A 25,981-nucleotide genomic window follows, 5' to 3' on the forward strand; every position below is an offset into this window, starting at 1 on the left:
GCAATGTTGCTCTGGACCTGGGATAGTTCAGTTGGTAAAGCATGAGATTCTTAATCTTAGGGTTGTGGGTTTGAACTCAACGATGGGCTAAAGATCCCTGCATTGCAGGGGATTGAATTAGATGAGCTTCAGGGTCCCTTCCAACTCTACAATTCTATGATTCTGTATGTCCCCCTCCCAATATTCACACTCCACATGGCAACTGAGATAAAAAAAAATATGTTTGCTTGCTGGAAGTGTTGCTAGTCTGCCCTTCAACTAAGGGTTTCAGGGCAGCACAAAGTGGACATTAAAATTAACACTAAAAATCTGAAACAAAATAAATCGAACACCATAATTAAATTAATAACAATCTTACATAAAACATGCAGTATAAATGGAAATGAAGTATCACTGTAAACTCATTGCTCCACAAAAGCCTGGGCAAAGGAAAATGTGCATGTTTACCTGTCATTAGAATGAAGCCGGAAAAAGTAGGGATGTGGGGAGAGGGGAAGCTATTCCAAAGCTGTTGGCTCACTGCAGAGAAAGCCCTCCTTCAGACCCTTGCATTGTGATCGTTGATTGGTGAAGGAACCACCAATGGGGCTTCCTCTTTAGGCAGGTTGGTATAAAATGAAGGGTTCTTTCAGATATTTAGGGGGAAATCATTTGGACCACATCATAAGCATCTTCAATGAGGCCTGAAATAACACTGGCTGACAATTCAACTCTTTTAAAGTTGGTAGTGTTCCACTATATTTGCCACAGCAAAATATGGCACATGAAAAGGAGATGTATGTTACTAAACAAACATGGACACGTATCATGGAACCACAGCCAATTCCAACTCTTCTGTGGGCATCCAGTTATTTCTGGATGTTTATTTCCCCCTTCATATGCTTATTATAACACAAGCCAGTAGAACATTTGGGTATCCTGCCTGTCTAGAGTTTGAAGTTAATCAACCTACTTAAATGCAAAAGCCACTTCCAGAAGGGTTTTTATTTTGGGAGCAGTGCTCCTCATGCACTCAGGTGCTTTGTAGTGCTCATGCAATGTCACTGACATCAAAATGCTAGTCCATAACCACCACCCGTCTAATCCAGATTTACCCCTTCTGGAGGAACTCCAACAAGTTTAAAAAGCCCTGTTGCCAATAAGCCATTTGTGATATCTCAATGACTCTTCTGCAAATTTAGTCCCAATCTAGAAGCTAAGTGAACTGTGATTGTGTTTTCTTTAATAGAGAATATAGAATTTGGGGAAATAACTAGCCATAGAACTTAAGATAAGAAGCACTGGATAGAGTCCATATTGCCTGCACAAGAATCAGGGCACATTACCAAACTGGAGAGTAAACATAGAAAGATGAAGAAGGAAAAGAGCTAGGTAATATTTTTATTTTATTTTTTAACTTGTATTTCTAAACTTGTTGCCGTGTTTAAACACTGTCCTCTCAGTGGTTTTAATTTCATAAAATCAGGCTAATCAGCAAAGCCACACCACATTCACCTCCAAAATAAAATAGACGAGAACCACAGATAGATAGATGACAGACAGATGAGAATAGCTGTTATATAACCAATAATTCCCTTTCAGCCCTCACCAACTCCAGGCCCTTGAAACAGAACAGTGCAACTGCAACACAAAGATAAAACTTTTAAAAAAACATTAATTCATTCACAGGTATACAAAAGAATAATAAGATACAGCTTACAAAGCAAAAACAAGCTTACAAAGACATGTTTTATACGCTACATTTAATTACAGTGGTACCTCGGTTTATGAACACAATTGGTTCTGGAAGTCTGTTCATAAACTGAAGCGTTCATAAACTGAAGCGAACTTTCCCATTGAAAGTAATAGAAAGTGGATTAATCCGTTCCAGACGGGTCCGCAGAGTACTCAACCTGAAGCGTACTTAACCTGAAGCATGGGTGTAATTGGTTCCGGAAGTCTGTTCATAAACTGAAGCGAACTTTCTCATTGAAAGTAATGGAAAGTGAATTAATCTGTTCCAGATGGGTCTGCGACGTTTGTAAACCGAAAATTCATAAACCGAGGTGTTCATAAACAGAGGTTCCACTGTATTTCCTAATGACAGCTCTATTTAACATTGTAACACTCAGTCACCAACACATAGATCACATTCATAAGATAGTATTCAACAGACAAATACATGTTAATGATTTGTCAGGTATAACCCAAAAGCTAATAAATAGAGGGAAGCTGAATAAATGCAGGGTCACAGTAAGGAAGAATTCGCTCAGCATTTCAGTTTGAAAAAGGAAACTTTAATATAGGCCAGCAGAACTAGGGCCCATCAAGCCCAACACAGGCCACCGCAGCTTTCAAGGTCCCCTGTTTTTTTGTTGCATGTCTAGAACGGCACATAGAATTGATGGTTTGTCAAGTACCTAACAGGTGAGAGTTTTTGATGAGCTTGTTGTGTAACAGATTGTATTAGTAACGTTTTTAGTAATATTGTCATCCAGGCTAAAGCATCATCTGATAATCTAGATTAATTCAAAATGTAGACTAGAAATACACCCATATTTTATTATTTCAAATAGTAATACCCCACCTACTACTGAACAATCAAGTTAACTTACAATATATTTAAAATACATTATGATCAGAATGATGAAGTCCCTCAGTGGGTGGAGTTTCCTCATCTAGGCTGCTGCTGCTGTCTTCTGCAGCTCGTACCTCTCAGCAGCAGACCCAAGGTAATTGGAGGAAAGGTACAAAGCTGAACACAAGCCTACTCCAAGCTGTCAGTATCACCCTTGATGATGATGATAATAGTAGTAGTAGTAATAATAACAACAACAACAACAACAATAATAATATATTTGTATACCGCCCTATACCAGCAGGTCTCAGGGCAGTTGCAACATAAAATCACAATAAAAAACAAAAAATACATAACAAAAACAATCCAATAAACCCCCTCTTCAAAAAGGGGCATTGGATTTGCTTGTTGCTGGTAGCTTACATTAAATAAATTGATGGTCCAAGTCCAGCACAGTGAAAACCATGCCCCATTTCCAATTAGTATGTCAGCGGTCATATCCAACTTTTATATATAGGTTAGTAACTGACCAAACACTCATTATACTTATAAATCTACTTCAATGCCTACATGTTTTCACAGTATTGATATAGTTTACACTGTCAACTACCTTCTAATATACCTGCAAAGCTTAAAGGCCCAAAGGCTGTTAAAAGTACCCAACACAGCCAGAATTCAAGCCTATATCAGGCTTACGTCCCACATATATATACTAAGAGCTTACTGCAAAAAAATAAGGATACAGTATCCGCAAAAAAACCCCAAAACATGCTCCTGATGAAGCCTACCAGGCAACAGACTAATTTACAATCCTGTCTTACCAAATCATATTAAGAAACCACCTGCCAAAGTTATTTTCTGCACTTCAAAACTACTTACAACACTCATCTGACCTTCATTACCACAATGTGTCAGTACTTTGTTCCCATTCTCCCACTGCCAACGTCCTAACTTGCAGCAGCATGTAGGCAAGTTTCCAAGGAAGAGTAAAAGATGGGAGGATGGAAGTAATTGATCTTCTTTTCTATTGACTGCTTGCAATTGGAACTTTGTGCCAGCAGAAGCAAGAAGTGTTGGCATAAAGGTGGGGATTACAAGAACAGCATGTATGTTGATCTGATGACAGCACAAGGGAGAACTCACCCGAGCCAGAACTACTACCAACCCATGAGAATTTTTAGTCTCTTATCATTTCAAAAATGCACTTTCATTAGACAACAATGTAGAAAAGTGAGGCAGTAGAGCACAGAGGTGGTGCTAGGGAAAGTAGTAGGCAACAGATATGATGGATGACAAGAGGGTAAAGGAAACTGTTTTCACACAAAACTGAACCAACATTACAAAGCAGATTTGTCTAGAAACCACCTCTCTGCTTCAATGACAACAGCTGCTATTTTGCATCAGGAGAAATTGTAGTTTTATTTGTGAGTTGGCAATGATTAGCACAGATCAATTAGAAAACCGATCCATTAATTTTGTTTAAAACTCCCTGAATTTACACAATCATCCAAAAGTAGGTCACATTTTACAACAAAGCAGAATTGTATATGCCACTTGGTTAAATATATAAAACATAGTTTGAATGCATCTGCTTTTAAAAAACTGCTCATCCATTTTTATTTACTATCAAATATAAAAATGTGCATTCATCTCTCAATTCAGCAAACACTATAAATCTATTGACTCAGCAAAGTATTTCTTACCCTGCCAAACTATATGCATATAAAATTCAACTAAAATAAAGGCAGAAAAATGAAGATGAGTTCTGTTGGGTAATTTTAAAAATGTATGCTCATCTCTTGGTAATTGCAGCACCATAACAATTAGTGCATCTTGTGGGATCTGTTCTCCTAGCATTAAGAGCTGGACTACAGAAAGGCTGAACAGTTGAGTCCTAACTCATACCCCCAGAACTTTACTCCAGAGTTCTGGTAGACTCTCACTGTGAAGTGTCTGAGGACAGAAAGGGAAAAAATCTTTACCCACATAAGCCCTAAAATATGGGTTCCTTTCATAGCAGCTTCCAGTTAACTGGACACTCTAGACCTTGTGTGGTTGTTTATAATTTAAAGTAGCTGAGACAACCATTCATTCAGTCCAAGGTGGGAATGCAACAGTTTGGTGGACAATAATATCTGCTCCATAATACACTATACCCTTGGTTTTTAAGATTTTGCTTGAGATTCATTCAGATCAATTCACCACTATTATCACTGCCCACAAAGCACACCAACAAGGACAATCCTGAAAGACCATTCAGTAACTTTGGTTTTTTTCTCCTCGTCTTCTTCTTTAATATTAACCCTGTGTTCAGTTAAAATTGTTGTTTATTAAGTATTTGTTCAATCATTGTATTGTATTGTATTGTATTGTATTGTATTGTATTGTATTGTATTGTATTGTATTGTATTAAACTTAGTGCTGAACCAATACTCTCATTACCCCATATTATAGGCCATGCAGGATGGGACTGGTAGAAGTAGGAGTCCAGCAACATCTGGAAGACCACAAGTTAGCGACTCTCGTTGCAGAGTGGGAGGCACAGATATAAGAACTATGCACATTCTGTGCAAAGCAAATACATTAAATCTATCTAATTTTGAGAAATTATTCCAAAACATCACAGACAAATACATACAACATTTCAGAATCAGAATACAAAAATATTCTGAACAGAGCTATAAAGTACTAAACATAATCATGATTGACCAGAAGAATAACTGAATTCTAGGCAACCCACAAGTGGTCAAATAATTTCTGGAAAGAAGGTTGAACTAACTGATGAATTCAGATGGTGTGCATTTGACAGTACTGTATACTGAACAGCAGAGTAAATGCAAAGCTACCAGGTACTGAAACAAGCCATAGCAAGCCTTCAGCTTGTATGCTGCTCATTTTGCCATGGGATTGCAAAATCTTGCTTCTGTTTGAAACAATCTGCATCTTGCTGTTTTGTTTGAATGTGATAAACTCTGGTTAATTTTAACAGTTTTGTTTTCTTTAAAACCCAGTCAACTTCAAACCATGGATTGTGTAAATGGAATAGAAGCAAAAGCTTCTTCCGATCTCTGGTGCTGGAGCAAAGGAAGCAAGAAATGTTTGAACCCAAGACTCACTACAGATCATTCCTGCAAAGATAAATCACATCTTATCATGATGGCCAAACTGGTGCATTAGTAAGGCTATTTACTTGAATCTTCAGAAATCCAAAGACTGCTACCACCTCTAACTCTACCAGTATTATCTTACCACACATGCAAATTAATTTACTTTGGGGAAACATTTTTAAAGCTACCAATATTTGCTTGACTATACATACATACATACATACATACATACATACATACATACATACATACAGACTTCAATTATCTTACCCCCCCCCTCTTCAAAGTGGAAGGCAGAGAACTGCAACAATGGAAGTTTAGTTGCTTACCTCCAAAAATGAAAAGCGTACAGAGGACTGCATGGACTGCAAGGGCTTGTTGGGGTTGGGCTCAGGCTTCTTGGGGTGAGACTGAAAGTTAAAATAATGTGATCTCTAGTAAACAGAAGTTGAGTAAAAATCCTATAGTATGACTGAATTAAGGGAGTCTGGCCTCAAGCACAATCAGTAGACAGGAAACTGGTTTTCTCTACATTGAGGAAAGCCAAACAAAAAAAAATTATGTCAAAAGATCCCTAACTTTTCTGTATCTTACTAATTAAAAGGGGGTGGGGTGGGATTAACCATGCAAATGTTTTCATTATAAAAAAGTGTTCAAACACACGGAGCAATTAAAAAACAAAAACAAATCTTGCTATAGAAATGGCATACATCGCTTGTAAAAATGAAATTAGCACAAATTTGCGTACACAAATTGATGTACAAAAGATAGAGTCTGCTAGTTTTCAGGAGAACTGATTGCCCTCAATTCTGAATTGCCATGCACTGGGGGGGGGGTGTCAATCAACAATGATCATGCCTCAGATGAACCTCATTGGCTACAATATTGCACTGTGCAAATGCTGAATGAAAATTGGCTGAAAGAAGTATTGAAAACTTATTTCAGTACTTTAAATGCGACACTAACACATACACATAAAAAAATTACAAGAGAAAAAATGCAACAGGCCTAGAGGAAAATACAAGTAAAATAAATAATGAAAATATTACTATTCGTTTTTAGCCTTGAGAATGCCATTTGTGAAAATATGCTACAGTCACTGACAACAGCAGTGTCTAAACACTGAATTATGAATACCTGGTATCTTAAATACTTGTTCCAGAAAGACATCTGTAAAAATTTAACATGACTGTGCTCGCATCTAATGCAAACATCAAATCTGTATCATTGTGCCTAATTCCAGCCTATGTTTATTTGTGTCAATAAACCTGACACAAATTGTTTGTGGTGAGGATTTTCTTAAAATACTACTAATATAACTCCACCAGTCATAACACCAACAATAACAGGCCAACTACCAATATTAAATTTCCATGTCATCCAAATTATTCTGAACAATGGCAGATATCATAGTTAACTAGGCAGAAATGAGGTACACAGGCCAGAGATGGTATGGAAACAGAAGATATAACTATGCCTACTGGAGTCCATCGCTCCCTTCAGGAATACTGCTATTTTGATTATTAAAAAAATGTTTGCAAACTGGAGTTAAAGGCTATAATTTTTTCAAACTCTCTAGTCTATCAAAGAAAAACATCCAGCCCAAACTTTGAATACCCGATTCTTAAGATGAAGTCCATCAATGCACCAATTTTAGTGGAAAATAAAAATAAAAATGGTAACAAAAAAATACGAAGTTTGCCATCTGTCATTGTGTCTAAAAATTGACCAAAATAATAGTTAAGAGTTAGAATTTTACCAAGTTGCCAATGCAACGTAATGGATCATTTTTACCTTAGAAACTTCGTAAATGAAATATGTCAAACATAAGTCAGACATGAAAGCTACATAAAGAAAATAATAAAATGTTGAGCCTAAAAATAATTACATCCCAATACTTTACAAAATCAACACTTTCTTACTATTATTTATTGCTTTTATATACGGTAAAGTTACAATCAAGCAAAACTCCAAGTATAGCGAAACATTGGACTCCATCTTTTTAAACAACTAGCAAACCATTATCAGTGCATTTATGTAATCCTTCAGGGTACTATCTACACATCACACACAATAAATGAAACACTGACAGAAACTACTACCTTTATTAATGTCAGTGTTTCTGTAATCTAGTTATCAAAGGTGGTCAAAGATACCAGAATGCCATATTTACTAACAGAATTAATATTTTGTATCAGTTACAACTCACTAGAAGTGGCACTACATGCATAAATGCAAATGTATATCAAATAACATATCTATTTTGTAGATGGGCAAAATGGTTCACAGCTAAGTAACCTGACCTTACAGATGACCTATTCGCTTAGGAAAGCAGAACAACTGGCACATTAAATCTATTCAATACCTACAAAAATAACATCTTGAGAGAATACTGCATGTGTGTGTGCTGATACACATCTATATCTATGCAGCAAATTGTGGTGGGACACAAAAATAAACACATTTTGCACTGGCTGATTAATTCAGAATCAATGGACTGGCTCTTTAAAAATCAGACATTATGGTCAACATGTTCAGTGCAAATAAAATACGTATGTTTTTATGTAGCTGTTTTCTAAATGCAAACTGGAATCATTCAAATGAGTCAATCGGTGCTAAAAAAAAATCACTAAGTAAACAAAGCCTTTACCTACACAAACACATTTAATGCAAATACTAGAATACCAAGCAGAAATGTCAGAATGCAATACAGTTCACTAGTACTCTACACAGTAAAACACGGATCATACGCAATGAATTTTCACAAATAGCATTCCTCTTATGCCCTAATCTCTTGCAGAGCTCTCTATTATTCAGCAGAGAAAGAGGCCTTTCAAAAAGGCAGCACTGGGATAAACAAACAGAAACAGAAAGGGTGTGAGAGAGAAACGAACACCGTGGCCTACCGAAGCATGATTTCACAGTATGCTTTTAGGATGCTCACATTCATGCATTCAGTGATTTTAAGTATGCAGTATATTTTAATCTGAAATATACTGCAATATCCTTGCTTTAGGCTCACACATTTGCGAACAGCCACTGAAATGCATTCTGAAAAGGTTCCTGCGACCTAAAGCTGCAGTGCTCTGAGCCTGTCAGCACAAACGCATGTTAAATAACTACAGCTTGCACAAAAGCTAGTGCCATGCAGAAAGCATTAAAATATTAAAAGGCAGACAATACTTACTCCAAGGTCAGCCCTGGAATTTGCAGCCTTTCGCGTTGGGCTTTCATGGCTGTTACGTTACCACATTCTACTGTAACCATGACACACATTCAGTGGCAGCATCCTGGTGATGACAGAGAGCCCAAATGAGCCACTATAAAGGAATGGACTAACAATCTCTTGGGGGAGGGAGCACTGCAAGTTTGGGTCCTTCCACTTCTAGCTGTCACGAAGAAATGTCAGCAGCTTTCTTCCAGGTTAACCGCAAGCGTACTGCACTGATTTTGCTAGCAGAAAGAAGGCTTCAGGACTGTATCTCAATCGACTCATTTCTAATATTCTAAGAAACAGTTTCCTTCCTAAAATGCAGACTTTTATCTTCAGAGGAATGAAAATCTGCCCGACCCTTACCACAGAGACTGTCAGATTTCGGAACAGAACAAAAAAATTAAGAAGTGCAACAAAATATACTTAAAATGCTATTCTTCAGCACAAATCCAAGATACAAGCTTCATGACCCTATCAAAAATGATTTATATATCTTGTTTAGGTTGTCCCATTATCTTTTTACAAATGAGCAAAATTCTGTTTCTGCATAAAAACACAGGAAGTTCCTTCCCTTTGCGTCCAGAAAATTATTCCAAGCTTAGGAAGGAACACATGACACTGAAACACAGCTGTTCCTTAATTCGTGATCAAAAGTTAATCATCTTATTTGAAGGAGCTTGTACTTGTGCTAAAAAAAGAAAATGTTTAAAATATTTTATTAAAGCACAATATGAACAAGAAAGGGAATCCGAAAGAAAACCCATTAATCTCACAGGATAATTATATGGCATGCACACAGCAGTGATTCTCTGCTTGTTAATGTTTTTTTAAGTTTCCTGGATATTTTTAAACCTTAAATGATTAGACAACCAGAGAAATAGTGAGAATACTGCTCTTTTGCAACCATGGGCGTAGCCAGGGGAGGTGCGGGGTGGGGGCAGCTGCCCCCCATCAACCAAATAAATAAAAATACTTAACTGACCAATTGCATCACAGATAACTCAGTTCTGCCCCCTAACATAAAGCCTGCCCCCCTAAAAAATTATGTCTACGCCCATGTTCACAGCCATCATGGATCAGCACATAAGCTTAATTAACAAAGACTCAACATTACCAATTCTGAACACAAATGGAAACAAAACTCAAGATCAGGGCCGGCCCTATGGCCAGGCTGGGTGGCGCAGGGCACCATGGCACTGGCCCGCCAGGAGGGCGCCGCGAGCTGCGCCCGCCCGCTGGCCGGCCGGTCCGCCGCGCAGCTGCGCCCCCGGCACCTGCGCTGCGCCTGCCCGCCCGCCGCGCAGCAGACTCAGTGGCTAAAACTTGAATATCACTCTCTCGTGCCTCAGTTTCTCTTCCACACAAAAAAATAATAGTAACATATTTTGCAGTTTGTTACAAGGAAATGCAAATTATAGATAATACAGAACTGTGCATCCAACACCTAAATAACCTGCATTTCATAACTTTTTCCATCAATTGTGTTTTATGGATTCCCAATTACTCCCCAGAGCTTTCTCTCGGCTCTTCTCTTAGGAGACCAAAGTGTTTCTCCAAAATTTCAAACTTTAACTCTTACCTCTTCTAATCATTCCCAATAGGGATTCATTCACAGGCCCAAAATCTGACTGCAGATATATCAAACACACAGCTCTCTTTTTCTGAGGAAGAATCTACACAAAGGAACTGCTTGCAAAATGTCAACATGCACATCATTTAACATTCAGTGAACTCCTCAGGCCATCTCTGACTCAGAAACTAGGACATACAAGTCACATGATTGATTTAAATCAAAGACACAACCATGTATTAGGGCTTTGAAATACTTGTTACATGTTTACATCTGTGAAGTCCAGAGTAGAAGCTGAAACATCTCCAATAGAATTTAAGCACACAGGGGTATCTAATTTGTTTTCACAATGCTGTTGCACCAGCAGAGGCATCCACTAACCACTCATGAAAAAGGAGAAGTGTTTTCCTATTTTCCCTATACCCTGACAGCATCATGCCCAAGCACCACAGCAAATATGTTCCTTCCACAAACCAATCCCCCACTGCCAATCAAAACCCTTATGCTCATGCAAGGGTACCAACTGGCTTTCACCCAATTGATATCACCTATAGTATGTAATTAATTAACATTTTTAACATTTTTAATTATTGTTGTGTTGATATTTGTGTACAGGCATGGTCCTCACAATAAACGGTTTTGTTGTTGTTGGATATCACCTACTTGGCAGGGAAGAGCTGTAACTCAGCTGCACAGTTTCTGCTTTCTATGCAGAAGATCTCAACTCTCAAGTTCAATCGCCAGCATCTCCAGGTAAGACTGAGAAAGAACCAGGTCAAAAATCCTCAAGGGCCACTGTCTGTCGTATAAGCAATGCATAGATAGATTAATGGTATGACTTAGTAAAAGGTAGCTTTGTACAGTATGTTCCTACCTACATTTCCAACATGAATTCCAAACTTTGCTTTCAGAAACTCTTGCAGCCCAATCCAACACCATATGCAAATAGGACATTTGCAATACTCCTGTGGGGAATTGCATCACTAATGCAAAACTCCCGTTAGGTCCTATTTTGTCTCACCTGGTACAGCAAAGAGAAACGAGGTGCGAACTGAAATAATGACCATAGCTTGCACATCCATGGTGAGCCATGGCAAAACACCAGAGGCAAGGTATTTCTTACACAACTTATTCAACCTTCTAAAAAAGATGAAAATCACAAAGAGGGTGTGCCACACTTCAAAACCCTTAAGTGAAATGTAAAAAAACAGCCTGTGATTATTTTTGATTGCATAGTGTGTGTTTTTCCACACAGCTTCTGTACACAATATTACTTAAACACAGTTTACAAACTCTCCACATCCTTTGTCCCTACTTAGCTACTTGCTTACACAACCTAGGCGCCAAAGAATCTCTCAGGGTTTCTAAACCAGCCCTCTATATTCCAGGGTATTCTACCAACACCTCCCTTCAGTACTGAACATCTCAGGTCAATACTTCTAGGATTTTGGCACAAAACAGAACAAGTCTTACTGCTCACCTGACGCTTGTGAATTCTTACCTTATGAGAGCAGAATGGCTGCCGTATCCAAAACAGAAGAGACCTAGGTTGCAAATCCCAGGTTTTCCCAGGACAGAGATTCTCTTTCAGATCATTTCAGCTTTTGATTAATATCATGAATGCATAAACAAATCAAAGACTGGCAGTGAATCAAAGGATTCTTATCCCAAAACAAATATGAACAGATCTGAGTCTTTTCCCCATCCCGTGCCATTTAAAATATTGTCAACAAACACGTTTTAGTCTATGGTCTCATCAACTTTACCTGTTTGTGCACAATTTTAGGCATTATATTGCCGAGCTGGAACATGTGCAGAAGAGGGCAACCAAGATTATAAAGAGTCTGGAAACCAAGCCTTGTTAAAAACAGTTGAGGGAATTGGGTATGTTTGGTCTTGAGAAGACTGAAAGGTGATATGATGGGCATCTCCAGAGATCTGAAGGGCCACCACATGGAAGATGGAGAAAGTATGTTTTCTCCATTGTCCTTAAATCCCATAACAATGGATTTAAATTACAAGAAAGGAGATTCCAAGTAAACCTTAGGAAGAACTTTCTGATGGCAAGAGCTGCTTGTCAGTGGAATGGACTAACTCAGAAAGTGGTGGACCTTCAGTGGAGGATTTTAGACAGAGGCTGGATGGCCATCTCTCAGGTAGTCTTTAGCTGTGATTGGTACCTACTCGGAAGTTGAGAACATGATAAATTATGTCCTCGCTTAGGGCACCATATTACCAAAGTCCACCCCTGCTTGGGATCCCTTCCAATTCTGCAGCTCTATGATGCCATGAAAACAGGAGATTTGTCCATTTCCCATCTTAGTAAGCCTAAGGTATTATATATGTACTTTGCTTCACAAGAAATCTAAGTCTTAGAATATGAAAGCATATACAAACAAGTATGAGACTCTATTAGTGCACAAAAATGTATGCTTGTGTAGGAAAATTTTGTCCATGTGAATTCATCTTAAGTTGTGCAGCCCACAGCTTTGCTGTATAGAATAATATATCACATTTCATAATGGTTGCAGAAAATAGCCTGGCGCTTTGCACAAAGCAGAACACTTCTAAAACTGTTCTGAACAGAAAGTACAGTATGGTTTATGACTTTCACAACAAGAAAAAGATCACCATTTATATCAAACTCATAATTTAGATCAAATATGTAGCATAAAATGCCACCTAACATTTGGAACTTATGGTGACAGATTTTACATGTTGGATCTACTGCAATTCTAAAGGAATCCGGTATTTTTCGCTCCATAAGACACACTTTTCCCCTCCCAAAAAGGAAGGGGGAAAGTCTGTGTGTCCTATGGGGCGAATGCGAGAGCCAGAGCCCATGAAGAGCCAGAGCCCATGCAAAAGCCAGAGCCAGAGCCTAGGACAGGCATCCCCAAACTGCGGCCCTCCAGATGTTTTGGCCTACATCTCCCATGATCCCTAGCTAACAAGACCAGTGGTCGGGGAAGATGGGAATTGTAGTCCAAAACATCTAGAGGGCCGAAGTTTGGGGGTGCCTGGCCTAGGACAATTAAAGAAAGCAAAATATTTTTTTCTTGTTTTCCTCCTCTAAAAAACTAGGTGCGTCCTATGGTCAGGTACATCCTATGGAGCAAAAAAATACAGTATTTAAAATCAAGTGTTATTTATACTATTAAGTGGTTTAAAAGAAAAAAATGACTTTAAGGACAGGGGGGGAAGTGACGCTTTCTTAATGTGAATTTGTTTGCAGTTGTCTCATAGGGAGAAATCCTTTCTCTTGGGATGACATATTCTTCTTGCTGATAGAGGCAGAACATGGATTCTTCTAGCCATTTTATCAGAGGGAGGGTTTATCCCACCCTCCAGACCAACTGCCAAAGGAAGGAAAACTCCTCAACTCTCATCAATGATTTCACAGACATCCATGGACAGAAAACCACGATACAGGCCACTGAGCCACCCACTTAAAATTAAACTCGGTGAGAAATGAAACATTGGAGGGGGGCAATACAATGCAGAACCAACAGGAGAAAGGAGCCACTGATCAGGACACCCTGACACCAAGCGTGCAAAGTGCACACAGAAAGCACTAACATAATACGACCATGCTAATCCCATAAAAGAAGGGCAAGTAGAATGTATTTCATGAGATAACTGGAAACAGAAAATCATGGTAAGAAAATTTCCACCCCACCCCACCCCCATGCCATGTTTGTATCGAGAGGATTTCTGTTTCTTGTAATATATTAGAGTCATAGGATCCAAGGTGGGTGGGTGGGTGGGATTAAGCAGCCCTTCTGCAGAACCTTCAATTTTATCGCTTGGCAAAAATATGGAGGAAACCCAAGTGGATGCCTGACAGATAGCCACAATAGTAAATTTTTTCTTAAAGGCAGCTGAAGAAGACTACTCCACCCCAAGAGAATGGGTGGGCTCATATTGTCCCCTACCCCAGTGGCATTTCCCCCAATGTTTGTAAATCAGTTTATTTCTTGCAAAACACTTAGAGGCTTTGCTATGATCAAGTGGTATGGAAATTTTGTTAAAAATAAATAAATTCTATGTACCCTTAAGTGGAGACCTCCTTAAAATCATAAAGAGATACGAGACAGAGCCACTTTCTTCCCTAAGGAAAAAAGATGGAAATACACCCCCCCCTTCCCTAAATTCAGCAGTTCCGTTCAAAGAGAAGCAGAGAATACCACAAACATCTATCATGTTGCATACTCTTTACTGGGCTTGCAAAGGGTTTGGAGAAAATGTGGGCAGAAGAACCTCCTGTGACCTGTGAAATACTGAATTAATCCTAGAAACAAAAGATGGATCTGAGCACCACTACTTCCTGATGTACAATACGTAATGGGATCGCAGGAGTTTGAAGACCCTTCACATAGATTTAATAGCCAGCATGAATACCAATTTTAAAGTCAGGATCTTGAGGGCACATGTGGCCATAGGCCTGAAAGGCCATGGGTGCTTTTAGCACCCAGTTCAGATTCCATTTAGGGAACTGTGAACCACAGACAGTTTCTGCTGCCCCACCCCCTTGAGGAAGTGCTAAAATAGTGGTGTGGAAGGACAGTGCATTCCTTCCCATGCTGTCAAAAATGCGGTTCCAGAACGTGTCCTGACACTTAAAGGTATTAGTGTATCACAAAACTGGGAGAGGGACCTATACAAGAACAGATATTTCCTGAGATAATCAGAGTCAAATGGTTTAGAAGTCAAAACCAGTGACATGAATTGGGCCCAGAAACGACGATTCCCCCCCCCCAGGACAGGACAGGATCCATTCCAGAGGTCCGGTCAGATCCTGAGGTTTCCGCAACCTGAGGACCACTTCTTTGCATGCGCAGGCCACTTCTGCGAATGCTGCATAACCCGGTAAAATACTTCCAGGTGTGCCGTGCGCACATCCCGAAGTTTACGTAACCAGAGGGTTACATAAACGGAGGTACGACTGTACATCAGAAATGACTTGTCCCAAGTAAACTAATACTCTGGGTACTCTGAACTCCTGCTATCTATATCCAGCCAGTCTATCACATTTCCTCTTAAAATTGACTTCTTTGAGACAATATACAAAGGGGCATAAACCTAAGTTCTAGTTACTAAATATGTAGAAAATCAAAGTAATCTGGAACTATCTGCATATGGTAGTTCTGATGTCAAATGGACACCAAATATGTTTAAAATATTCATGGAAAAGGCTCAAGAAGAAATTTAGAGTTTTCCATTTTGCTAGAAGCACTTCATTCTTATTTGTACATAGAAATTTCAGGTGATGTCATTTACTGAAATGCTTTAGAGTACATTCTGTTTTATTCTCTAGTGTAATGTCAGATTCAGCAAGTTTGCAATCAAAGTTTTTAGTCCCTGGCAGCCAGCTAGAATTGAATGTTGGCAGGCTCTCAATTGACAGGCTCCTACTGAGGTGCCATTGAACCATTAAAGAATAGTGCTGAAATGAAGCTGCTGGGATCTGATTATTTTTAAAGGAATGGCAAATGCTTAAAAAGATCCATGTGGTTTCAAGTTAGACTTTTAACTTTTCAACGAGACAACTAATGTCAACTTTGAAGGCAATGAAAGAACCTATATTTAAATAATGTGAGATAGGACTGTGTGAAATTTCCAGTTATATTCACAGCTAAACCTATGGTTTTCAAACAAACATAAAAGAACAGAAAATCCAAGAAAAGAGTAAGAAATACACAATGCATACCTAAAGACATTTTAACCTTACTCACAAGGCTGACTCATGGGGTATCAAGGTTGTTGGTGTAAAGTTGTACATGAACCAGAAATCTGAAATTTTGCACACGTGTCATCCAAGACAATAAAAACGTGTCACATTCCAATATGAGGAGATATAATGCAAAATGTTTAAGATAAAGAAACATTATCTAGAAATTGGAATTCCAGCACAGAGGAAGCCAAGCCAGGAATAGATTCAAAGGCTCAAACCGCTTGGCTTTGCTTACTAGTCTAACCAACCATTTATGGTTTCCATGGACCAGTCTCTTCTCTCACCTTAACTCTTATCCAGGTTGCTACAGAATCAGCATTGAAAGCAATTATATGTAGCCACAATAGAGGCATTAGAGCAGCACAGGCCAATTGTTTAAAAGGCAGGTGATGTTTCTGCTCAATAGTTGTCAAAAGGCGGCAACAGTAATTATTGTAAATTTAATAGCTTAAACTAACTTGCTTCTATCAATGTTTGAGAAGAAGTTAGGGAAGAGCAGAGGCACAAATCAGAAGGAAGCTGTGAATGGAGATGAAAAAGCTAGTCAATATTTGTTAGCCCTAATAGGAACTATCATTGTTGTACAATGCCAAAGCTTTTTTGCCCTGGGTGTAATCTTTTCCGTGTTTAGGGCTGCCTCTACGTTCAATTATTTTATTTGTTTTACAGATTTATACAAAAATAACATAAAGGCATTCCCCTCAGAACTGCTTCAGTCCTTAATACTAGATGTTACCAAAGTCTTTCCGCAGTTGTTTTTTTTTAATGAAGACAGATAAACAAGAAGTTTTAACTATAGTAACATTTGCAAATGCTTGTATACACAAAAAGTATATTGCTTTTAAATCTACACTCTCAGAGAACTCCAAAGGGTTGATGAGTCTGACCTTCCCTTTGCGGAAGTCATGATGCTTCAGGCAAGGCTTGTTCCTTTATAGATCTTATAATTCCAAAGTTAGTAACACTAAATATTCCTATCCACAAAATGCTACTCCTACATCCCTATATTTCTTTACATTTCAAACACTGCATCCCACTTTTCTTCCACATACAATCCAAACCATGGTGATTAATCAAAACAATGAAAATAGTAAATAAAAATACAACAGAATAAGGAAAGAACATAGGAAGAGAACTCCCTTTGCTGCAACCTCCTACAAATCACATAGATGTGCAATGCATGTTACCAACTAACTAGTCAGTGAGAGGGAACCCTGAATTACTGAAGCCTCAGATACTGGGGTTATCTCATATAATTAAGATAGCCAGAAGTGAGAAGGATGATGACAGGAGAGTGTTCTTTCAACTATAGCACCCCATCAGTTGAACACCTCCACAGAAAAGCTCACCTGGTGCCCTACCATGTCATATTTTCAATGCTAGGTCCTAAAGATTTTTGGTCTCCTGCACCCTGCCAATCTTCTGAATTTTCTTTAGAGTGTTTTGGTTTTATAATTATACGTGCGGTTTTACCTGTCTGATTTAACCATACAGGAACTTGTGCTTATATAAAATCCATGTACAATAGATGAGAATTATGAGCTGGATCTTGGAAAGGTCAAGGGTACAAAAGTATTTGTTCCTTACAAAAAAATAATTCTGCATATAGTAAAGCACGTTTTATTATACCAAATTCAGTTTGCCTATGACGTGTAATCGCATTCATCATGAAAACAATTAAATCCACTTAAAATGTTCTTTGATTTAGGGCAATTTCTTCTTTATCATTTTCTCCTATCTAAATCTCCACAGGCTCTTGCTCCATTGTTCCCTATTTCTGAGCCAAATAATGAAAAGACTAACATTTTAAAAAAATGCAGGATCAACAGGTCAGGGCATAGGACAAGACAAAAACTATATGAAGAGAAGCAGTCTACCAGATATACAAAGAGACTGGAAAAAACATCATTGAAGCACCACATAAAATAAGATTGGCAGGTGGTCTGCTTTATTTCTTTTTGACTTCTTCCTGCTTGCTGTTTCCGCCCAATTTTGTCAGGTTCATCTATTGGGTCTTGTTAGTGATTGCTAGAGACCTTTTACCTGCAGGGTATTCTTTTCTTTTAATAATGATACGCTTCTCCAGGAACACATATGCTGCACAAAGGAAGAGGTGAAGTGAGAAATATAGAATGTGCACTAAAAATCCACTGTGTTCTTTCTTTGGCTTCTCAGCTGCCCTTTTCAGGTTGATAGGAATTTCTGACATGTTGATTTGCATTCCCTAGATCATATCCTGTTACTCTAAAGAACAATTTATTTCCAGATAATAGTGTTCAAAAGCAGGCACAAATTTTGTCACATTGTGTTTCATGCTAAGAGGTAGTACTGGTATTGCAGCAATAAATATTCCCATTATTCATTCAGTTGTCCGCATAATCCACAACCAAAAAATGTTGCAATAGAGACAACCAGGGCAGGCTCAATCGCTAAACAAGTGCCTGCTGGAAGCAGCAAATTAGGAATGTTGGCACACTCCTTTACATAAGAGGGTCAAGCATGTATAGGTCTTGTCAGCACACCAATCTCCTAAGAGAAGAACTGTGTGCCAAAGGAACACAGAGAGTGTAGGTAAGCAGAGGATGGAGAGGATGGCTGAGAGGCTTCTTAATCACACACCAAACAGAATTCACATTCTTCTTTTTTCTCCTTCACTAATACTGCAGCAGGAAGGTCATCTGGTACAGAAGCTCTCTTCTGGTATTTCTGATGCTACATTTTAGCATTACATGATTGAAAGGAGCTCTGCAATATGATGCCGATACTGAGAGAATTAACAAAGCTTTTTAAGTGACAAAGGCCCCTTCCAGGCTGGCAATCCTATTCTGTCTTCCTGTCAAAAGACGTCTGCATTCACTACTAGTACATCACCACCCTCTTTCTTTTTCTTCTCCATTAACTGGACACTCTCCTCAGTTTGTGCTTTATCCCTATTTCATGCCCCCATCCTCCATCCTTCCACTCACTGCGGCATGATTTCAAGCTTAATTTCTCCTACTTCCTCTCAAATTCCAATCAAGAACTTTGCATAAGAAGCTCACTGAAAGTGAAACTAATAATGTTATCCTTTACTATCCCCAACGTATTATAATTTAAAAGTGCTTGCCAAAGGGCTGGCCTCATCTAGTTTAAGATTAAGAGTAGCGAAGCTTCTGTGCAAAATTGCAAAAACTTTGGAACTACTGTCCATTTTAAGATGTAGCTACTATAGCTGACCTGTTTACTATATCACAAGTTACTAAACTTGATTTCATAAGCAGAGTAGAATAATATTCATTTTTAGAAGCTGGCAATAATTTAGCTAATCAATTATATATAGTCATACCTTGGTTGCCGAACGCCTTGGAACTCATACGTTTTGGCTCCTGAATGATCAAAAACCGCAAGTGAGTGTTCCGGTTTTCGAACAATTTTTGGAAATCCAGCGCAACTTCCGCAGCTTCCAATTGGCTGCAGGAAACTCCTGCAGCCAATTGGAAGCCGCATCTTGGTTTTTGAACAGTTCCAAAAGTCAAACGGACTCCCAGAATGCATTCTGTTCAAGAACTAAGGTACGACTGTATACAAAAATAAGTCACCATAATTAAAATTATCATTTTACTGCTCTTAAAGCTATTACAAAAGCAACTGAGAAACATTGAGAAACATAATCTGAATGTCTGCAGATATCAAAATATCTATTCTGGGAAGTTCTGGGAATGACTATTTCTTCTATGAACCACTTTTGTTGATTTACCCATATATACAATTGTGGATATTTTCACAAGTTATTCTGAAATAGTAGGAACATTAGGGGAATTCCATCAACAAGCATAAACTAGAAAATTTCTATTTACAACCAGGTTGGCTTACAACTGCTTTCTTATAAGTAATTAAGGAGAATTATTATAAGAATCATGATTCACCCTTAAAAGAACTAGAAGGGCCATATCTCAGTGGTAGAGCATCTGCTTTGCATAAAAAACCTTCCAGATCCACTACCCAGCATCTCTAAATAGGGCTGTGAATGTTCCCAATCTGAAACCCTGAGACTGGTCCTGCCCATCAGTGTAGACAGAACTGAGCTGGATGGGCAAATGTCTGACTTTGTATGTTTACACTATATAGTTCACACTATATGTTTGCATGACTGTTGTCTTTCTCCATGGAGTTTTCTTGGCAGGGATACTGGAGTGGCTTGCCAGTTCCTTCTCCAGGTAGATCACATTTAGTCAAAACTCTCCACTATGACCTGTCCATCTTGGGTGGCCCTGCACGGCATAGCTCATAGCTTCTCTGAGTTATTCAAGCCCCTGGCAGTGATCCATGAAAGAGTGCCTGGCATGCTCTGGTCCATGGGGTCACAAAGAGTCGGACACGACTAAAGAACAACAACATATGTTTGCATAATGTCGATAGTGTTACTTGAGCCATATTTCCACCCCAGACAAAATCTAGTATCTTCTTCCTGATTTCAAGATATTCTTTCATAAAGGATTTTCTCACTTGCTAATCTACATTTTTAATTGTCTGCATCTGTTAACTATAGTTGATTTCTCATTTACTTATCATGGACTTAAGAACAGTCAATCAACTCTAAGAGATTTTACTGGCTGCCTAATCGCTAAAAGAAGAGGCAAATTCTATGTTACACAGCTGATCATTCTGAAAACAGTACTTTGCTGCTTTTGCTACTTCCTTACGATTTGTAAAGCAAGCAGTACAGGTACATGCAGGTACTCCCTGCTAATGACTAATTCTGCTAGACTATTATCACAAACCTATTCAACACTATTGGGTCAATATTGCAATTTCAAACAGGCAGGCAATGCAGTTTGGGCAATTGTCTCTAACCACATTTTTTCCACTGTGACACAAATCCAAAATCAGATATTTAATCTGTAGAGTTAAACAAAGTTAACAATAGAAAAATACAGACTTCTGCATAAAAAATATAATACTGTCCCATTGTTCTTTTATTGTTTGGCTGTAGTGAGAGGATTTCATTCTATTTCCTACCTTTATCTCTTCTTCCCCAAGGTAATCCAATAATCCACACTCAAAATCACCGATAAACAGGCCAATTACAAACCCTTATCAACTTCTGGGAAACCTGTCAGAATGAGCCTCAAGCAAAAAGAAGCTTAACAATTCCTATTAAGTTGTATGCATTTGGAGTCTTCTGTTCAGCACCTCATCTGATGGTATCAGCTGCTTTCCATCCAACACAAAATGAGGTTTATGATCATTATGTGGAAAACCTGCAACAGCCTGATTTTTCTATGTGTGAAAACTGATTGAGATAATAGAACAAAATGGTCCCATGCAAAATTTTCACCGATTATATTATGGCATATTTCATTAAAATGAGATTCAGTAAAAGATAAAAAAAAAAAACCAACACTGGTACAATTGTACTGTGTTCCAAAACCCTCAACCATATTTGTTAAGTAAACTCTACTATTCCCACAACAGTTTTTACCCACATGCACAGTAGAGCTTCTAACATATAAAAGTAAACTCACGGCAAGGATAGTATCAAAGTTACGTCTTCAGTTAATAAATGTGATGTTACAATGTTCCAAAGCCATAATATTGAAAAGGATTTCCTTGTCAGATATTATTTTGTTCCCACACTCATAACATTCAACTTCAAATGTTAATTACAGCAACAGCTTGGTTCTGCTTTATTTCTGAAAAGTACATGCAGTTCTCAACCTTTTTAGTCCAATGTAAGATATGTGGCACTTAAAGCAAAAACAAAAAATATGAAGACTACATGTTCTCATCATTAATACAATAAATAGCGGGTAAAGTTGTCTGTTTCAAAACAAAAATGGACAACTACTAATGATGGTCCTCAACTTGTGCCAATTTTTTTCCAAGAGAACATAGTCATCATTACTTGAGAAATTAGGTATAATGCACAAGGAGGCAACATGCACCAGAGCTAAGCTGACAAGCAATTTTAGTTTTGTTTTCACTTGCATTTTCTGACCTCAAGTTTTGTGTGAACACTTTTGACTGCACCTTCAAATATGCCCTTTATTTATATGGTGAAAAATTCACCAAAAGCTGGCTTTTAAGGCTCCTGGGAACTGTATGTATTGCTGAGGTTGCCTACATGAGACCAGAGCCAGTTCTGCCATTTAGGCAACAGTCCCCAAGGCAACTGCCCCACGGGTCCCCTGGTCTGCCTTGCTGGCAGCATGGAAGTGGTGCCAGCATCAGTGCTGATTATGGCTAAAATTTTGCCCAAAATCATGTGAGATCTTGCTGGTGCTGCTTCTCCACCAGCAGCGAAGGCGGTAGTGAGGGAGAAGAAGAAGTTCCAGTGGCAGCAAGGCAAGGCGGCACTTCCTGTTTTGCCTCAAGTGGCAGAACGGAACACACTGCCCTTGCATAGGACAATACAGGGAAACACCAAAGCCTTGGGGACAGGAGTGCTGAACGAGCCCTGTGTGTTTTAGAACAAGTTGTCAGACGTTCCTGAAAAAATGATCTAAACCTGAATCCAACATCATTTATATGTTTTAAAACAAGGAGATCATTAAAGTACATTGAAGATTTGTGGAATTTCTCAGAAGTCCCTCTATATATTCTGTAGAACCCTTCAAGTCAGCTGCTGGCTATCATTTTCTTTAAAAACCACCACCTTGGGACAGGAAACAGCAGGCATCAGTGTGGGGGATGTGCTATTCCCCCCCATCACTACATTTGAGGCACTAGGGGAAAAGAAAAACTGCAGCCTCTAGCTTCCTGAAGAAGGTTCACTACTGCCTTAAAAACAGCAACAAAAATCAAAATCAAAAATAGACCCATTCAGACTACAGACATCCATTTTACCCAAGCATTGTAAAGAAAAGTATACAACTTAAAAGCACAAAAAGTAACACAGGCCTTAAAAATTAACTGCTTAAAATGTACTTTGACTGCAATTCTATGCACACTTACATGGCATTTAACAAAGTGTGACTTACTGAACTTATTGAACAAAGTGGGACTTAGTTCTGAATAAACATGCCTAGACTTATGCAGTTAGACAAATAAAGTCAAGACACACAATTTTACCCAATGCAATTATTATTAACCATGAGGTGTCAGTATATTTAACTCATTAATTTTCCAAACCAATACAAATGAATGCTTGCAAGGCTCTAACAATCCATACCTTGATTCTTTAAATATTATATTAGCTAGCCTCACTTGGAATTAGTTTAATTTTTATGCTACTTTATTTTTGGCATCAATATTAAGGTAAAATTGAATCCATCTATGTACGTGTCTCTCTCAGCTATTTTTTGAAATTCCAAACAAAACGAGTCCAAAGGAACATATCCTATACTTGATTCATTTCTAATTTATTTTTTAATTGATAGCCTTATTGATACCCAGAATTCTTGAATAATGATTTCCTACTATTAACTAATACCAGAATAAGCATTCAGTGAAGTACAAGGACATGGCGCATTGGTTTACAATGTTAGCTTTTTTGTGCACAATCAACTGCCACAGTTAACCTTCATTTCATTGGCCACTGAGAGAAGGAAGACATATTGAAAAACTGTCAAGCCCTATGCAGAGCGCATTGAACAAAATAAAAAGAAGAAATTTCAACTACTTACAAACTTCCCCTTCTTGGAAGGCTCAGTTCCTTCTGCAAATGAAGAAAAGGGTAATTATAAAATTAATTCTAAACATACAATAAGAATATTTTTCAATCATTTACATTTACCTAAAACGCCAGACACCTTATTCTAGACTAAGATTTATGTTTTTAAAACTACATTAGTTCTTTGTGTACAAAGTTGAAAATTGCCTTAGTGATTGCCTCTTAACTTTGTTATACAGTATATGAAACTCTAGTACTGTACTTAATTCTGCAATCAGAAACCCCACTCAATGCCAAATCTCTGGGAGCAGCAGCAACTGTATAGTTAACTTCAGCAAATTCTTGGCATCTAATTACCAGGAAACAGGCAGTTTTCCATTAATAATAAAATAGAGCTCAGGCAGTTTTCAGTCAGACTCACCTTCATGGCATGTAAAACAGGTCCTTACAAAACATTCTATACTTTATTTAAACCCTTAATGCAGGACTATAGGATGAAGCCCAACTTAACTGTCCATGGCAGAAAGGTTATTTCCATCCACACAGAAGGCTTTAATCCAGAGGAGGGAAGAAGAGTTGGGGTAATTTTCATCTATTTCCCCCTGTATATGTTCCACAGTACTCCACAGCAGCTTCTAACTCTTCAGAGGAGATTTTTGGAAGTTGCAAGGGACTGCAGGGGAGAGGGTGAATTGGCACAGTATGATCTCCCCCACCAGCAGGAGCATTACCTGGATGGAAACTCCAATCCAGAGATGCTCACACTAGCAAAAGCAAAAGGCCAGGATCTAAGACTATATATTTAACACTCCCACAATATAGGCTTACAGCACAGTGATAGAAAATGTATAGCTCTTGCTGTTGCTGAAGCCACATTTTAAGTATATTTGCTCATCTTTGTTGAATTTCGAAACCTGAATTCAACATCAGATGTATCATTTAAAACAAGAAAGTCATCAGGATACATTGGCGATGAGTGGCAGTTCTAAAAAGTAATTTTTCTCACCTTAAAGTTATTATACACAAACACACACCTCATTTGAATTCCAGCACAGCAAATGCTATTTAAACATAAACTAAAATAAAACATGACAGAAAGAGCAAACTAAAAATACATTGGTAAAGTTTCTTTCCAAGTTCTATTTTTAAGTTGATTTCTTCATATTTTTCATTTATGCATTATAGTTCGGAATATCAAAAATAAAAGCTGAGTGATTGTACGCTTGAAAGCATTCAATACACTCACACAGTAACAAATGTCTAGTTTATTTCCTTCCCTCTTTTCATACCTACTGTATATAAATGAAGGATTCCCAGTTCCCATCTTATAAAGAATTAATGCCTGAATTTATTTATTTTCTTGCAAACCACGACCATCCTATTCTTTTTTCTTTTGTTACAGGTAGGTAGCCGTGTTGGTCTGACGTAGTCAAAACAAAATTAAAAAATTCCTTCCAGCAGCACCTTAGAGCTCATACCAATGACAAACTTAGTTGGTCTCTAAGATGCTGCTGGAAGGTGCATAAATTTAAACAAAACTAAACATATATTTTTATTTTTCATATTTATTTTTTATTATATTTTAAAAGTATACCTATTCAGTAAAAGCATATAGTGCTAATAAAGAGGATATGGGAAAGCTGCAATAATTTTTCACAATTGTTACATTATTTCATCACAGTTGTACAGTCTAATCCAGGCATCCCCAAACTGCGGCCCTCCAGATGTTTTGGCCTACAACTCCCATGATCCCTAGCTAACAGGACCAGTGGTCAGGGAAGATGGGAATTGTAGTCCAAAACATATGGAGGGCCGAAGTTTGGGGGTGCCTGGTCTAATCTGAGAAGACTTAGTTGAATGCCACCCATTGTGCCATGGGGGGGGGGGGCAGACCTCAAGTGCCTTTATCTGATTAAATGTTTATTCAGCACCATAATTAAAAATCAGGTTTATTTAATGTTAAGAAGTTCAAAAGGAAGCAACTTTCTGATTGTCACAAAGGCCAGTCATCTAGCACAGGGCATATACTCCCGTTAGCTACAAAACAGGATTAATATGTTTCCTCCCGAGCTCAATCTGATGGGATAAAATTGTACTTCTGTTCAAAGCACTTGAAATACATTTCACAGTAGGCTCACTGCTAACAATTTTTATGCCTGGCCACACCCAAATTTCCTCTTAGTGTTGCATGACATAATCTTTGGGTAA

The 25,981-nt window shown here is 38.2% G+C and overlaps 1 protein-coding gene across 14 annotated transcripts in view; it reads right to left on the reverse strand.

Moving 5' to 3' along the window:
- The window catches only part of MAST4 (microtubule associated serine/threonine kinase family member 4), a 221,613-nt gene that overhangs the window by 107,215 nt on the left and 88,417 nt on the right, over positions 1 to 25,981 (reverse strand). For 6 of the 14 annotated variants that reach the window (XM_060280257.2, XM_060280256.2, XM_060280255.2 and 3 more), the window contains 2 exons: positions 23,787 to 23,818; positions 5,994 to 6,074 (listed from right to left, as the gene is read on the reverse strand). The exons of 1 other annotated variant lie outside the window; for it this stretch is intronic. In XM_060280257.2, the coding sequence (XP_060136240.2) occupies positions 5,994 to 6,074; positions 23,787 to 23,818 (113 nt within the window). Of the gene's footprint in view, positions 1 to 5,993; positions 6,075 to 8,851; positions 8,955 to 23,786; positions 23,819 to 25,981 lie in introns of those variants that run through there. 7 more of the 14 variants (XM_088653014.1, XM_035099907.3, XM_035099909.3 and 4 more) reach the window with 3 other exon arrangements.

This window comes from Zootoca vivipara, chromosome 10, assembly GCF_965207765.1.
Source record: "Zootoca vivipara chromosome 10, rZooViv2.hap1.1, whole genome shotgun sequence".
Classification (NCBI taxonomy): Eukaryota; Metazoa; Chordata; class Lepidosauria; order Squamata; family Lacertidae; genus Zootoca; species Zootoca vivipara.